The sequence below is a fragment of the Apaloderma vittatum genome, unplaced genomic scaffold (assembly GCF_000703405.1).
Source record: "Apaloderma vittatum isolate BGI_N311 unplaced genomic scaffold, ASM70340v1 scaffold5619, whole genome shotgun sequence".
Taxonomy (NCBI): domain Eukaryota; kingdom Metazoa; phylum Chordata; class Aves; order Trogoniformes; family Trogonidae; genus Apaloderma; species Apaloderma vittatum.
In genome coordinates this window covers 1-18,058 of record NW_009735706.1, presented here as the reverse complement: position 1 = coordinate 18,058, position 18,058 = coordinate 1, and the positions used below count along the sequence as shown (strand labels likewise).

The 18,058-nt window shown below is 36.5% G+C and overlaps 1 protein-coding gene across 1 annotated transcript in view; it reads right to left on the bottom strand.

Annotated features, from left to right (window-relative positions):
• Positions 1 to 17,730, bottom strand: part of LOC104279402 (calcium-activated potassium channel subunit alpha-1-like) — a gene marked incomplete at its 5' end in the record, with an annotated part of 104,638 nt that extends 86,908 nt beyond the window's left edge. Inside the window, 3 exons of the mRNA XM_009876676.1 lie at positions 8,127 to 8,300; positions 14,187 to 14,195; positions 17,654 to 17,730. Coding sequence (XP_009874978.1) covers positions 8,127 to 8,300; positions 14,187 to 14,195; positions 17,654 to 17,730 — 260 coding nt within the window. The remainder of the gene's footprint in view (positions 1 to 8,126; positions 8,301 to 14,186; positions 14,196 to 17,653) is intronic.
• Between the last annotated feature and the right edge of the window lie 328 nt (positions 17,731 to 18,058).

The window sequence follows — 18,058 nt, the reverse complement described above, 5'->3', positions numbered from 1 at the left end:
CTGAACCTACACATAACCTGATAGAATCTGAAGATCTCTAGTTCTAACTGAATGGACTCTCCTAGCTTAGGTAATTCAGGTTGTTTGCCTGTGGTTCCCGTTCTAGAAGTATGTATCACATAGTAGGTACATTAGTGGTCACACTAAAGACAATGTGACTAGTTTCCTGATCAAAGGTATGCATATATAAAATAGCCAGGGGTATCAGTAGAATAATCATATGCTGGAAATATTGTGCTTGATTTTCTCTTTCTTTCTCCTGTTTTAACATAAAAAAGCAAGAACATTCCCAATACACAACGCAAGCCAGACACATTTTAACTTGGTCTGGAGGACTTTCATTCTCAGGTTTTTTTTTTTTATAATAAACTGCATCCCACCTTGTATGTTAATACTATATCGTGGTCTGCTGTAAATTTCAGTAAGTACCTCCTACACACTACCACTTCAGATCACACCCAATGCAGAAGACCTAGGCCAGAGAATTTATGAATCTGAAGGACAATATTCCAAATCAGCAAACATCTTCCCTTGTATTATAAAAGGAGTCAACCAATAAGCATATCAAATGAAAAAAATAAATATTACAACACAAGAGTATGAGAAGTACAGGGTTTACAAATCAACCATTCATTTTAGTTTGGAAGTAAATTGAAAAGAACAGGAATTATACATCAAAATCTATCTGTGATTTGCATGAGTTGATAGCTTTCTGTTGTTATTGGTTTAATATTAATTTGAGACCTTGTCCAATAACATCAACCCACATTAGCTAAGACTCCAAAACGGCAATCAACTTGGGGGACCTATCCTGAGAAGTAGTACTAACAACTTCCCAGCATCAATGAGCTTCTTAATCCTGCAGCTGTTTTTAAAAGCTTCCTCCCAAAGGCACATTTAGAACTGAATTAAATGGAACTTTGACTTAATTAACGTTTTAAATGATAATGAATACAATGTAGATTCATAGAAGGCATTTACATTGTGTTATAAAACTGATAAAAATTTAATAACTCTTTGCTAATAAGTTATGTCTCTCCAGACCCATAAAGCCTAAGGCAGTCGGTGCTGTAGTCTAGGGTCTAATCCAAGTTCCTAATGCAGGTGGTATAAGGAGGCAGGAGACTGACTTGACACTTGACATTTGCTCTAAGCCTGCTCTGGATCAAGCCACTGCTTGTTCATAAATACTTTATTTCATACAGTAAAGGTCAGAATTTGGGCTCAAGGCAGGGCTATGACAGAAATGCTCAAGCTGAAACCGAGCCAGCTCTGGCATCTGTCGCTTGAAATAGCTTGGAAACAGTAGAGAAGGAGACCTAACCGGCTAGCATCTGTCCCACACCACAGAGGTAACAGGAAGAATCTGCTGCCTGGTGGTAAGAAACTGTCATGGTGAGTTTCATGACAACCAGCCACACTCAGGAACTAAAAATGCAAACATAATTTCCATGTCACCTTGCATAAGACCCTCTGCTAAATTCACTCCACAGGATGCAGACAGCATCTTTTCTGGCTTGTCCCCACCAAAGCAAGCCACTCACTAGTTTCTTCCCAGTGACCCTGGTAAGAATCACTACTCAACATAAAAGCCTAAAGGCATTAAATGCAGACTTCTTGATCTCTCTCTCCCCCACCTTCCCAATTCTTCAAAAGATTTGCTGCTAAACTTAGCAATGCCTCCACCTCATGGTGATGTGAGAGTTCATCTCCTTGTTACAGACATCACAAATCGGTCCGAGCTCCCTCTCATCAGCCTAGTAGTATATACTGCACCACTAGTCTCATCCGAAAAGGCGTGTGCTTCATTATTTACATTTTCTGGTCATGACAAATGAGTTAGATTGTCTCACTTTTACCATTCTACTATCCGAAAAAGAACAGCTTGGTTTGGGGGGTGGTGATTTGGTTTTTTTTCTGCTCTTGCTTTTCTACATCTCGGTATTCATCTATATGTTCATATTACGTAGAAAAGAAAGTTAAATAATTCAGCAGCATTCAGGTTGTACTAAAATATAGAACAATCAAAGAGATTCATTGTTTTGAGTGCTAGAGTCAAACTACCTGCTTGAAGTCACCTACTGTAAAATACCAATGGTTTCATGTTACTGTTTACCTCCCTCTGTAATTAGTGTGATCTATTCAGTGTTTAAAAAAGAAATACTAAAGTCCCAGTTCATTCATATACATGAAAAATGATGGAATCGATACTTGGAGTCTCAGGCCGAGCATGATCACTACCTCTGTGTTAGCAATGCAGAAAAACATATAGCTGCACCAAGGAGAGGATCACTTGAAGATCTGCACATCAAGAATGAGAGAAAGGCAGTCAAATAAAAGGGCTGGTTCAGTAAAATCACCGTTCCCTTTCTTGGGTGCCAGTTAAGAGTGTTATTGCATACACTGAGTCAATTAATCCTTTCTTCAGTGGAAACACTTGCACGCACCTTTGTACGACTGCCATAAGGAAAAAAAGATGGAAAGGAAGCAAGATGGCAGAACTGTCAATAGAAACCAATCTCAGAACTGGAACAGTAGTTAGGAGATTTTCATTCTCAGAAAAGTAGATCTCATGGTGTCTGGCTTCTGATTTGCCTGTACCACAGGCTATGGAGCTGGCTGCAAATATGGCAGATCTGTAGGATGTACAAGCACTAATTTCATGTCAGTAGCTACCCCATAAGAAAATCTATCGAACAGCACAGGAATCTCTCACAACGTGTTTTTTTTTTCTTTTTTAACTGTTCTGTTGCCTGGTTCTATATGCTTTAAAAACCTGTTGGTAAGTTTTAGTAACAGCAGTTTTCTTGAGAGTAATTCATTCTAAGAAGGTGGTTAATGAAGGTAGGTTGGTTTTCTTAATCACCCAGTAGCAACACAGACTACATTAGGATGTATAACGCCTGCTTTTTTTTCCAGCTGTATTGGACTTATATCATAACCGGGTTATCTAAAATTGTATTTTCTCTGCAAAACCAAATACTAAAATATATACAGGTGTCCATTTTTACACTATTTTCAGTATTTTGAAAGGGACAGATACAGTCTTGTAGAGGTATTTAGAAGAAACATCATAGCAATGCCAATCCTCAGGAACACAACTCTGAATACACGGGAACTGATGTAACTGCAGTAAAAATCTGTCACCCTAAGAGAAAAAAACAGTATTTGGAACCAGTTTTACATAAATCAATACATCACCCACAGCATGTTTCACAGGCTTATTATTTATATACACTGTGGCTTTGGATTAACAGGAATTTATTTTGCACTATGTCTCATTCTAATGTCCCATTGTCATTAATCTTTTTATTTTTTTTTAAATGGGCTACACAACATAACACTCTAACATTCTCCAGTATACAGAAGTGGGGTCATTCCACAGAAGAAAGCTGTAAAAAACCATAACTATCCGATTATAATCACTTGCTTACAACCTTATGATGCCATCCCTGAGAGGTAGCATTTGTCTTTCCTTTCCAAGCAAATCCAATACATTATTTAGTCCCTCAATTTCTTCTTCCTCAAAACATTAAAGGTGTGCTATTGGCTTTCTGTGTAGGACAAAGATGAGACAGTGTGACCACAGAGGGATCAATGGGTTATACCACAGAGAAAAGCGTTTATGCAGCACATGCAAATCTAAGAATTTCAGAGCAAATGGGTCTCCATCCCTCCTGTGGCCACAACAGAATTCTCACAACACAAAACAGGTAAGTAGTGGGAGAAAGCAGTGGTAGCACCCCATCTTTTCCTACTTATAGTATTATAAATACATCAATGTATTTATATCCACTTTGGAATATCAAAGTTTCTAGCCACCACAAGATACTACATGCAACCTATAAAAGGGAAACCACTGTTGCTAAAGGATGAAAAGTCTAGGACTGAAAGCTGTCCTTTGACTAGGCACATACGGACCCTTCTGCAACTTAGCTCATCCATAAAAGCAAGTGTTTTTTGTTGTCTTGGCTACTTCAGCAGCACCGGTGAAGTAGTAGATTAGTATGTTTCTGTAGAAAATAGAAGATATAGCTCTTGAATAAAGACTATACTGTCTTTTCAGCCACTAGTTTAGGAATCCAGGACTTCATAGTCAACTCATTTAGAAAGGCCTAGGCATAGTTACACAACTCGTAAGTTTTAGATACACTGACCAATGTTTGTGTGTTATGCATTCTTCTCTCTGACTAAATCAGTAAGTGACATGTCATTTCAACTCTCATTACAGAATTTATGGTTCTTTTAAGTTTTAAAGACAGAGTATACATTTCCCTAAGTAGCACAGGTCAGTGAAGAAGTGAGAGTTTTCCCAAACATAACCTGTTAAGCCACATTGCCACTCATAGCTTCAACACAGTGTACCAACCATTGTTCAACAGCCATCCTTATTCAAGCTACCCAAAACGTTCATCTGATCTTGCAGAATGTGATTTTAGGTCCTCTGAGAAAACTCAGCAGCTAACTTGTCTGTTCAACAGAAATCATGTGATGACACTAGAAAACCAGATGGAATATATGGTTCTAAGCTGAACTGGGAACTTCGGCTTCTTTCAAAAGTTAAGCTTTCTCCAGCTTGTCTAAGCATGGTCTTTCTTTCCACCTAAGATGGCTAAGAGTTTGGGCTGAGCCCTGAATTCAAAATATAGTGATATTAGTCCTGTCTTTTTTTCTCCCTGATACTCACCAAAGTCAAAGTCTTCACACAAAGCTTCTCAGAACTATCAGAGCATGTTTTCTCACAAGCTGAATTAGATATGCATGGGCCTGGTATTGAGAACGTCCATGGAAATTTAGATTCCCACGGCAGTGGGCACAGTCATAAGTTCAGAACATGAACATTTGATGTCCCTGAGAAGCATAGCCATATGGTGATACAGGAACCCAGAAATTAAATGGTTCAGGTTAAGATTCTGTCTGTATCAATTAATCATTTGAATGGCACTCCCCAAGATCTGGCACTGACTTAAGCAGAAACATCACACCTATTAGTGATATAATTTCATTGCATAAACCACTCCAGGTTTTTTAGTGGCTAAGTGCCTCTCTTCACTCTAATTCACTTGAGTCTCCAGTGCAAAAACTGCATGGACTATTTGACTACAGTTCATCTAGCAATCTACCAAAAACAGCTAAACCTGAAAACACATTGACTCAAAAAAGTCTTAAAATACTATTTACTTAGATTTATAAAGATCATATTCTTTTTTTTTTTCCCAGACAACTGCCTATAAACTCCAAAGCTATTTAAATGTAATTATATTTAATCAAAATATGATTGTCATTTGCTGGAAGCACAGGCAACAATATAATATCAGAGAAGCTCATTCATAGTGGAAAATATAGAGAAAGCAAGTCTTGCTTTCTCTACATATTATACAATTAGTACACTAAATCCTGTGTATATCATTGAATATGTTAATGCGTTATCTTCTACTTGACATTAGATTATTACCAATGGCATTAATTCTTACAAAAGCTATTCATTGTTTCAAGAAGTTTTATACAATGGTCTCTGATTTTATTTACCTTGGAAAAAAAAAAGCCTGCTTTCATAACCAAAAGGGGGGAAAAAAAGGGAAAGAAAGAAAGAAATGTATTAAGCAATTGTAGGAGCAAACCAGCCCAACTGGGGCACCACGACCAAAGCAAGCCCTGTAATAGTATAATGACCTTTAATGAGTGTCTGGGGAAACAATACAGTCCTAGCATAAAAGACAAAGGGCAAAACCCATCATGGCTCCACTGACACTAATTCAAAATGATTTTCAGAACAACTAAAGAATGTAAGAGAGGTAATCTGATCCACCAATCTGACCTCACTTTGATTCTGGGGCCCTGCTGCTGCCATTTCTAATTGTCAAACACTCTACATTTCACATCTGCTCATATTTAATGAAAAGCTGACTCTCACCACCATTCTTTGAGTTAACTAGCTCTGTCAAGATGGGCAGCATACGACCCCTGTTCACTGCAAAGAAAATACACTGATTTCTATTGAAGCCCTGCCAGTGAAATGTTGCCTGTGTGTATATATATATATATATATTAATTGGAAAAGAAAGGCTTATGCTGCTTTGCAAAGAGTGTGAATTGGTATTGATTTTTGTACTTATTATTAACAGGCAAAGGTGACTAGTCTCACAAAGGGAAGAGTGAGATCTCCTTTGGTTTGATGAGCAATGAAGGGGGAAAAGGCCCTTGAAAGACAGGATGCTAAAAATCCTCAAAGCTGTCAATATCACTTATCCTTCAAAATATAACAGAGATCTAGCATGTTTCTCAAAAGTATTAGTTTTTTGGTGGAAATAATACCATTATTGTGGAGATTTTTGGCTCAGCAGGCAACACAATCAAAAATGTTTACTTTATCTGCCACTGTAGAGCCTTAAGTGAACTTGAAAGCTACGGTAAACTTACAAATTATGGTTTTTCTTTTCCTGGCAAAAAATGCTAATGGCAGAAATTTTACCCATTTGTACTGGACATATTCATTTAGCCTGGCCTGGTTGCTGTTAACATCCATGCCAGGACCCAACCACATACTCCTTGTACTAGTCTGCATTAATACAAACTATACAAGGCACTGTGTTACTGTGTTAAGCTGTGTAAGTAACACTGTGTGCAGTAATTCCCAATCTAGGAAGGTTTCTTGATCACTTTCCTTAATGAAATATGTTTTGCTATGTTTTACTCTGATAAAGGTCTCTTTAAAGGATAAAAACTCCTGCAACACAGAACAGGACTTAGAACTGGGAACCATCTCCCTTGAGGCAACGCATGAGTTGCAACCAAGTAGATTAAAAGGACATTCAGAGTGCTTATACACATATATAGACAGATTTCTGGTAAAATATCTAATAATTCCTATTAGAATCAGGTTAATTGAGACAGTTTTCAGATAAAAAATGCTAACAAAAACCACAGTACTGGCATATAATCCACAGTTGTGCCTGGAAAAATAGTTCAAATGCCAAAACAGTTAAAGCAAAGTCATTCACCATTTGGACTATATACTGCAGTACACATATGGTATCAAAAGGCAACCAGATGCATAATCTACTAACTACATTATACTCTTAGTAGTGGAAGGCATTTTTATTCACGATGACTTGTAATGAAAAGTGGGCATGCTTCCTAATACTCCTTACAGAAGTATATGAATAATTTTATAGTTCTTCTTTGCCATTTGAGTAGGGAAAGGAAAACATTTCCTGTCCCAAGACATAGTTTTGCCTGTTATGAAAGTCTAAAGAAGATTTAAAAAATGAAAAAAAAAGAGTTAAAAAAAAATCACCATTTTATTTAACAATCTTCCTCAATTGTTGACATCACACTCATAAAGCAAGCTTTGGAATCCCTACCATTTGTCCAAAGAATTGTTCTAAGTTCTGTCTTCTCCCTCTCAACGCTGATCTTTCAAAAGAGCTTTGGGGGCATATTCCAGTATGGTACTGTCCTATGGGACAGATTCTACAGTTAATTTCAAGAAGTTTGTATCAGGCTAGCTCTTCCAAAAAAAACCATTACAAGAAGTACCACCCTTTTTATTAATATTTCTGTGTCTTCAGTATTAGATGAAAGGTCCTGCCTTATTGAGAATGTTACCAAAAAAATGAAAGATAATGGTAGCAGTACAGAATAGAATTCTGGCTACTATGGTTTAGCTACTAAGTTGTAACTTCTGTAATTATTCACTACCTATTTTATGCTGCTCTAGTGCCAGTGGTATTCAAGCTGTCCACTTAGCACCAGTCACAGACTTAGACACAGGCCTGTTCCTCCACTGAAGCACTTATTTTTTAATCAATGACAATTCATACTGTATGAATTAAATAAAAAAGGCGTCACCAAACTGCACTACTAAGATCCTGCGTGCTATTGCAAGAGCATGCTTCATAAAGAGCACACAAAGCAAAATAAGGAATTATATTTTTCGTATTAAAAGAATCAACAAACTAAAACAGAAATATAAATACAGAGCTGTATTAAAACTTGGGTTTGACTTTTTTAAATAAAAGCATCAGCCCAGTAAAACTCACAGAAGTACAATGTACGACACAAGACGGGGATGATAGCACAGACACCACAGACATGGAACAGCATGTGTTGGTGTTAAAACTTACAGGCACGTAAACTGGTGGAGCAATCATTAACAGAGACAGAAGAAAGTGGGAAGGCTCTCTCAAGGGTGTCCATGTTACTATGTACACTGCCTGACATGCAAGAGCAGTCACGCTCAGAGCGTCCGCAATCAAAACAACATGCCAGTTTCATTCTCTTGTAGATGGACATCTTGGCTATAACCATGTGTTGGATGGGAGGAGAGGAAGAGCAGCAGGTTAATGGCAAGGTTATATATATAACAAGGCAGCTGGAAGGTCATTTAAGGGATTTAATAAAGGCCTTAGTTTATGTTAACAGTCTTGACCCAGGAAAAAAAAAATGCAATGAGATTATTGATAACGCTTTGGCTGTACATTAAAAGTAGGGCAAAAGATAAATTATTCTTTATTTCTGTTCAGTCTTATAGAGAGACCGCAGACATGGGAGAATTATTGTTTACAGTCAATTGTTTGGACCAAAAAAGAACATACTAAAAGCAGAGAATTCTAAGAATATATTTTTCCCTTGGCACAATTAATACCATTGGGTTAAAATGAAAAGAAAAATCTGAAACTGCTAATCCATTAGATATTTTTGGCCTATTCTGCTTCCTGCAAAAATCAAAGACTTTTATATATCTCTATATATATGTATGTATACACACATAAAAACATACATATATGTATATTCTTACATACACAGATATATATTATACACATACATACATATATATACATATATAAAAATATATTTATACTTAAGCATATGCTAATAATTTATCTGTATTAAACTGTGCCAGGGAACTCCTTTAACACAACAAATTACACATTAATAGAGTTACAAGATGTTAATAAAATTTTCTGAAAAATTTACTTTCTTTACATTATATCTTCAGGAATTCAGATTAACTCTTGACAGAATATCAAATTTGCCCATATAAGAGACACAACTAATAATGGTAAATACGCTTGACATTAAAATCAGTTCACAAATAAGGCATCACCAAAAGCACACAGAGCATTGGTCCATTGAAACATGCTGCACCGATCATTGGCATGTTTTCTGCTCTGGATTCAAAGGTAGACTGAGAACCAAATAACTGAATGTAGAATTAGGGGCTAATTCTGAAAGAAGTGCCCCGTTAGAATACAATTTGTATATCCTTCAGTCATCTGAATCTCCTCATTCCATAGTTTCTAGAAATAAACAGCATCCTATTTTATAAATGCACGTGTAATTAATTACTGTTGTGCAATCGTGTACACTACGTGAAGTACAGGTATGTTTAAGTCTGAAGAAATGCAAAGGCCACTTAGATTGTTTAACATGTTGCACTGAACCAACACTTTTGGTAATGGTTTAGATTGAACTGACTCAGTTATACTAAAAACATAACAGAACATTGACAGGCAAAAACAAAACCTTAAAAGCAAACGCAGAAAAAAGGTAATGTTTCTTTGGCCTGTACCTTCAGTTTAGAAAGTGTTTTTTTGCATTATGCTAACGACATTGAAGTTAAAATAATGCCTCTTTTTTTTTTTTTCCCACCGTTTCTTACTGGCACAGTCACCTGGGAAGAGGGATTGAAATCACTCAAATGGGTCAAGTCCTGTTCTAAGGCCTTGATGACTTGCCATACAGTATATTTGTCAAGCAAGGGTAACATTATGATTGTGGAAAACAGGCATTGAGGGAGATGAATGAGTGATCTCTTCAGCAGCGACTCCATTCCTCTAAAACTTTGCTCACATGACTAATGCCATGTTCTTTTAGCATCCTAGTAGAGTTATCTTACAGCTGTTCAGAAAGTCATCATGCAGCATCAGGCTTGTTCATTGCATGGTACAACATTCCTCAGAGCTTGGCTTTTAGTAAAAAGTTTCCACTGCAGCTTTTGATCCATACACATTCAAACTACATTGAAAATTCAAAACAGCATTTGTTTTCCCACGATTTCCATCTGTCTAACTCTTCCCAACGCGTTCTTTAAAATTGAAAAGTTAGGCAGAAAAAGTGATATATATATGTTACCAGAAATGTCTTTCCATTATGCCTATTTCATTATTTTCACTTCAAGGAAATGAAAGAAAAATAAATGGCAGTTGTGAGACACACTAACAGCAGGTGAGGTAAGCGACAGGCCCATTTTGTTTTAATTAGAGCTGTTTTGAAGGACTTTTTCTAATCAAACGCTGTAGCAAAACACACTGCTCAGAAATTCTCAACTGCTATGGCATTGGTTAGTAACAGTCCCTGGTTTTCATTTACTTGTAGCCATATCTTCTCAACAGTCAACAATAAGATGGGACACAATTATGAAAATTAAAAGAAATCATCCTTAAGGGCAAAGAGGGTTGGAAAGGAAAACTTTTGGTACCATTTTCATCAGACTGAAACCAATGAAGTAGGAAATTTAAGCCCTTCTGTTCGATAGGGGAAGGACTCCATGGTGCTTCTCAAAAGCAATGTCCTTTCAGGGACTGTTTTTAACTACTATTATCAGTTGTTCTGAAGATCATGCATCATTTTAATAATTCAGATCATTAACATGCAGGAAACAGGCTTGGACCTGGAAATATAAGTAGCAGAAAGGACTTGCCATAACGGTTTCAACCAGTATATAAGCAACTACATATCAGAGCAATATATTTTGAAAAGAAAACATGCTGTTACTCTTCATTCGTTTTATACAGTCATTGTTACGCTCACATCAAACATAACACTTATTTTCTTTAAAATAAAACAAAGCATGGATTATTAGTAGAGATGACTAGTGACAAGACCAAAGACAAGACAGAAATGATTTTAAATGGTTCAGCCACACACATACCATTTCCTGTAAAACTTCCATAAACATTAACAAAAAATGGGAATCATCAGAGAGACAGGGGGACCTTAAGAACAGCCTCTGGGTAGGTGTTAAATTCATTTGACACCTGTAGCACCTGAGTAAGAATCAACTCACTTCTAGTCATTGAAATGTTACGGATGTTGAATAGAAGTGTTGGGGCATAAAGGAAATTACTTCCCTATTTTCAATTGAATAATAAATCGTCTAAAAGAAAGAACAGATCCTTCTACTTGGTATGATAACAATCCCACAGCATTTGCAAAATGAATTAGTAAAATTATCAGGGGACTTATCATGGACATAGAAATCAGACTACTTAAATAATTTAATGACAAAACAAGGCATATATGAACTGGTAATTTTCTGATTTGTTAAGAGCAAAAGTAAAGCAAATTTTCTGTCAATTATTTGTAAAGGAAACAAATATTTTTAGAAAGCTTTTTTCTTGCATTTTTTTCTCAGAAGGCAATAGCCTTCCATTCTAATAAGGAATGTGCCTTACATGTCTAAGCTTCCAGCAGTACCTTGCTTTCTGAACTGAAAAACTCAAAAAGTCCAGGCAAAATTTCTAGATTGTCTGGATCTGACATGTTACCTGGAGTTCACAAACAGTAATGAGAAATATTTCCAGCTGCAAAAATAAGCAAAGGAAACTGCACATTATTCTCTACCTAAGATGTCAAGGAACGGCTCCTCTTTTTATTAAAGCAAGCAGAACAAAGTATCCCTTCATCTTTTTTTTTTTTAAAAAAAAAAACCCAAACATGCCATCTACCCAAACCTCGTGTTCCACCCATGACTATAGCAATTTTCCTAGTGACCTTCACAGTAGCAAAAAATAGATCTACGAGGACATCTAGTGGAACTCTATGAGATAACAGCTGGTTAAGAAGAACTCGAGGTTTCTTGACCAGCAAATGGCAAAAAAGAGATCCCACTATACTCAAAAATTGAAATGCATACTGTATCATTTCAATTAATCAAGTTCTCATGATCCACACTATGAGTAAAATCACAGCAGCATTAAAAGACGACGAGACTGATTTGATGGCCTTTTAGCAATGCTGATTAGCATCATGAGACTGAAATACTGAAAGCAGTTCCCCCCGTACAACTTCAGTTTCCTGAAAAATACAGCAGCACACTTTAAACTGCTTGTGAGAATTTATCTTCTCTTAACACAACAGGCAAAGCTATCTCTCCATTATTTACTTTTTACCAACAGCTTCAAGACCATCAAGTCAGCTTGTTCACTATCCTGCAATTTTTGCAATCATGGGCAACTGGTTCGTTTTTTACTATACAGTGCTGTTCCTCGTCAAAAATGTAGAAATAGCAGGCGACCTGAGTGGATATTTGGCCCCAGTTTAGCAGCTATAAGAATGACTCATTGATTTTGAACTACTGGCACATTTATAGACCAATTCATTTTAATTTTCAGATCTGATCATGACCTTTCCTTCATTACCTTAAAGAAGACTCTCAGCCAGTGTACTGTCAAGCTAATTGTATTTCTGAAAAAAAATGAAGCTATTGAGGAAGTGGAAAAAATCCCAAGTCAAAGTCACATGACCTTTTCATTTTTTAATACTCTCTTAGCATGAAGAGTCCTTTTATTTGTTTATTTATTACTATTTAAACTAATTTCTCTGGTCCAGAAAGTCTTCAACATACAAACATCTTAAATAAATGCATTGCTTTAAATAAATCCAAATTATTTCCCTCAAAGTCCATAGGATTCAACATTTTATTCATTGAAACGAGTTTCTTTCTGATTTATTATTAGGGACTGATTCTTATCATGCTGACCTGTTTCACAGTCTGGTTTATTGTGGTGCCTCGTCTTTCTGCTGTGTCATTATGTTGGCTGAAAACAGATCTTTGGAGGCATTTCTGTTCTCTGAATGCTTCTACAACAGGATCTCAATCCTTTAATGAAGTTTGTAGGCACCACAGTAAGATAAATAGTAAATAATGACAATCATAATGAAGGCTATTACAATTCCATGATGGCTAGCACTTTATCATGCAAATCCTGGAGCATCAACTTTTCCTTTATTCTTTGCAAGATCCTATGGTGTGTACAGGTGAAAGGGGAAAATAAAATCTAAATCTTGATTAAGACCTGAAGCGTTATCACACAATAAATTCAGAATATCTGGTGAAATGCTGGAAAAGTCTCATAGCCTCACCTGTTTAGAATAGCTGCAGTTATACAGTATGGTTAGCAGCCTCCATCTGGTACAGTAATGCCTCACTACAACTATGAAATATTTGACCCTTCTTGCTCTTTGAAAGAACGAGTCCATATCATCCCAACACTGCTCTATAACCAGTAAATTTCTCTGTAGCGCTTGTATTCCTAAGCTGCAAATTCTTTCCATGTCTCAAATGCTGTATTTATTTAAATTATCATAACTGTACATGCTAAAAGTGGCTGATGAGAGCCTTCATAGATTCTGTCCACTTTAAAGTGGTACGACTTAGATTGAAATGAAGTGGTCTATAAAGTTCATATTCTCTATATAATAATAAAATAAAACTTCAGAGCTTAGGTCTTGAAAAGTCAGTGTGACTCTACTTATATAACTAATTTCAAAAGAAACAAGTTGAGGGAAATAACCACTGTAGCTTGTTTCAAGTTGAGGACATCTATAGGTTTATACATTAAGAGGTAGCCACACAATTAATTAATTGTCTGGCTTTTCCTCCACCTCCTTCTTTTCTCTTTTCTTTTCTTTTCTTTTCTTTTGGTTTTTTTTTTCCAGAAGGGAGAAGGGAGTTAGGTAAGGACAGTAAAAGACTGCTGTGCTGCCCTTTGTGTCAGCAATGCAATGGAAAAGACAATGAATTGCACTTAACTAGGCAAACAGTGCTATAGTGACAATTACCCCAGCCTAACAGATAAGCTAAAAATTCATGAGGTGTCTCTAGAATAATTTCAAGGAAATACTGTTGCCAAAATCTCACTTTCAAATAGGGATTAAAAAATCAGGTTGTGGAATAAAAAGGGGCAAAAATGTGGAAGAGAGGGGGAAAACTGCTGTATTTTCTTCAACGTCACCCTAATCTCCATGGGTGTAAACAATGAGAAACTTGTGGGTATGACGTCACTGCTACATGCAACATAAATAAAGAAAAGAACCAAAATACTGAACAAAAATACTCTCTGCTAGAGAAAGACAGGTTGGACCGCACTCTGGGTTACAGGGAACCCATTTTTACTCACAATAGATCACTATCAGTGTGCAGTTAAAATATAGTAGGGGCCGTGTTCCAAGGCAGCAAGAGGAAAAATAAATCAAAAGTTTGTCAATTGTCATAGATTACAAGAAATTCCTTCAAACACATCAATGTACACATGATATGTCCCCTCTGGGGTTCAACCCCCACCATTCACAGCAAGCACTGTCACTGCAAAAAATATAGAGAGAATTAGACTGTAGCTGTTGCACAAAATGAAAGAAACAGGAGAAGGTAATCCAGTTTAGAGATTTCATCCCAATGTGGCTGCACTTACTATAAATATATACATGTATTTGGCCCCTCACTGCAAAAACTACAGTTAAATGGAATAGGAAAGAGACTGAAAATATTTTTTAAAAATATTAACAATCTGTGAATACAATTTCCACACAAGCATTTCTCTGGACAACGTGACATCAGTATTCGTATGTTTTTCAGGGAGTGAGGTGGGCAAGGATAAAGGGATGATGAAGAAACTGCAAAAGGAAAGCAAGGTTACTTTAATTATCCCTGGCCTTGTGAAAATGTACCGATCTGCCCTGAATTATTAATATTAGGCCTAACAGGTTTGGACAAATGGCTATGTAGGTCAGACTCATGCTCAGAATCCAACAATACCACAAGCTAATGTTCAGACAGTATCTAAATTGATGTGCAACCGCAGATGCATTATTAAAGAATGCAGTTTTCAAGTGTCACAGGAAGCTGCATTAATTAATGCCACCATAATTAAGTTATCCATGTAAAGATAGTCTTTCACATTTAATTCACCTGAATGCATCAATATTTTTACATACAACCTTTCACTATATCTTACACATTTTCTGCATTCAGCTACCTCTAATTGCTATGGTACTCACTAATTAAGATATATATTTATCACATAGGATTACCTATACGCGTGTGTGACTATTTCCAGTGTCTTTGAAAATCAAATCGATGTATTAGCTGTTGACAGATCAGTTGACAGTTTCCTAATTTTGTCTTCTTAATCTATGCTTTGTTTCGGTTAGAATGCTTTTTTAAATACCAATGTTTTTGCGTAGCTTGCAGATGCATAACACAGTTAAGATTTTTCAAAAGTGATTAGTGATTTCAAAACTAAATTTAAGGCATTTTATGTGAATAATAGACTGCATTAATGACATACCTTTAAAAAAATAGTATCAGGCCTCATAAAAGGGATCTCGAGATTTTCATCAAAATCTGAGAGATCAAAAATCACTAATTACTGTTGAAATTTTTTCATTTAAATTTTTTGCTGATGAACAGGACTTTCAAGGTAAAGTTGTGAGCATGCTCATAAGCGGAAGCTGTTCTCAGCGGTACTCAGAGCTGCCAGCTATCATGGTGTGGGGGGGTTTGTGTGTGTGGGTGTGTGTGTGTGTGTGGGGGTGTCTCTGTGTGTGTGTGTGTGTGTGTGTGTGTGTCTGTGTGTCTGTGTGTGTGTGTGTCTGTGTGTGTGTGTGTAGGAAAGGGAGAGGGGAGAGAGCAGATGCAGAGGGAGGGAGAGGTGAGGCAACTGAAAGGGAAATTTAAGATTCTACTTTCCTTGACCTTTTTTTTTTCTTTTTCACCTGACTCGGAGGATTCTCTCCGTAGTGTTCAGTGCTGACTACAGCAGCTCTGACAGCCACCTCCTCCTTCTGCCTCACTAACTCCATCATTTTGCTTCTTTGCCTGTCCAACACCCTTTCATTTATTGGACTGATATGTGTGACCATGCCATTTGGAATATTTCCGAGTGCTACACACAGAAGTTGTCATTCTTACCTCTCCACAGCCCTGCTGCTGGTAATATATCCATTGTGTTAGCTGGGTCACAGGATATTCAGTTTTCTCACTGGTTTCCTAGTACTAAGGAGGTTACAATGATTCCCATGAATATATAATGTAGGGCTCTCGCCCTTCAAACAGTGAATTCCTGATTCCTATTTTCTAGGAGATTTCAACAAAAAAGTGAAGCTCGCATAAGAGACCTCTTAAAATGACAGGTCTTTGGGAAGCTTTTTTCAAATTTGTAAATGAAAGCACATTTGTAAAAATCATATACTATGTGAAGGAGGGGTAGAGAAGAAAACACAAATAAAGTAGGTGTGGTCTTTTGACAGAATCAGATAAAATTAAACAGGTAACATATTATTCTTTAACTGTTAGGTATTTTGGAAAAAAGATTGGGTTTGAGACTTACAGGTACCCTCAGGCATCTGTAACTGGCTTTAACACAATGTACTCAGCAGCCTCATTGGCTTTGGCAGCAGTTCAAAGGTCAAATTCTCACATGGATAAACGGCTCTTGAACAATTTTTTTCCAATATGTTAGGCAATGCATACATTCCTTCCACATCAGGCGTGCTTTCCGCATGCTTTCCTCTCCTTTTGACTACCGGGAGCCTAAGTATAATTTCCTGTCAGTGTTCCTGATGCTTTCTCTTAATTATACTATTTTGTTCCACACTGCTGGTTGTTTTTACTGTTTGTTTTGGGGTTCTTTTTTGGGTGGATAGGATGGGACGGGGGAGAGTTTCCTTAAAAACTCCAGTGTCCTATTTTCTCTTTTTAAAATTTATCAATTTCTGGCACCCCTTAAAGGCACAGAATGTCCAGTTTAGGCTTTTTTCCATCCTCTAAAACAGTGCAGTGATAACATTATGACTGGATATATAAATAAGAGAGTTTGAAATGACCCGTGGGTCAAACTTATCTTTGGCCAAAATGTAATTCCTGCAAAATGTTCTTTCAAAGAATACGTATATAAAACTTCTATATGTTTAAAAGACTACAGATGCAAAGTCTGATCTCAATTCTAAAACTCAATAAATTCTTCATGCAAAATTTTCCAAACAGTTTAGAAAGCACGCCTAAGAACTTAATCAAACCAAAGAGTAGCACTGCAGCTATGGAATCTTCTATAAGGATTTATGCAAGAGGCACTAACATTTAATTTCTTCCAGACAATCCCTTCCTCCAGTAAAACATTGTTTATTTCAATAATAGTTTATTTCAATAGTTATATGGTAGAATATTATTCCCTAGTTTCTTCACTTACAGAATTCATGTTCAGTAAGACAGAAGAAAGTTCTTTACTTTGCAGAAAACTACTGAAATTACTGGATTTCTCCATGGTATCAATGAGAGCAGAATTTCACTGTTAGCTCATTCTTAATTCAGACATCTTCACAATTAGATCTAGCTTGATTTAATTCTTCAGGTTTTGTTAGCTTTGGATCCGAAAGGACTTTTTAATGAAGAAGTAGGTGTGAGTGTTGTGAAATGTAATAAAAATATATGGACTTCAGAAATGCGAATGGCACTTACTATGCTACTGCGCATTTATTTCTTATCTTTTCTGTACCACTGTGTAAAACATGTAAACATACATAGAGATATTCTTTAAGGCTGAACAGTTCATGAAAAAGAGAGGAAGAGAGCAATAGAAATATTACTTACGCCGTTTGCAGCCACATTTTTTTATCCTTTTGGGATCCGTGATGTCATCATGACACGCCTTGCAGTAAAAAAATGCCCTAGAGAGACAGAATGGAAAAACTGACACATTTCTTAATCCATACAAATGAAATTAGTCCCACATTTCCTCTTCTTACAGTGCCAAATTAATGAAACATGCCAGCACTAATTTCCTTTAATCTTTGAAAAGGTTTAGACATTTAAAGTGTTTGCTGCAAGACCATTAATTTCAAACATAAGACTCCAAATTAGTGTTTCTTTTAATATACTTTTATTTGAGAAGTAATTGGGAGAAGGGATGATAATTATGACAGAGGGTATCAGTTGATCTGTCTTTCATCTTAGAAAAAAGAGCATCTAATGAATTTTGTCATGTAAAAAATATAT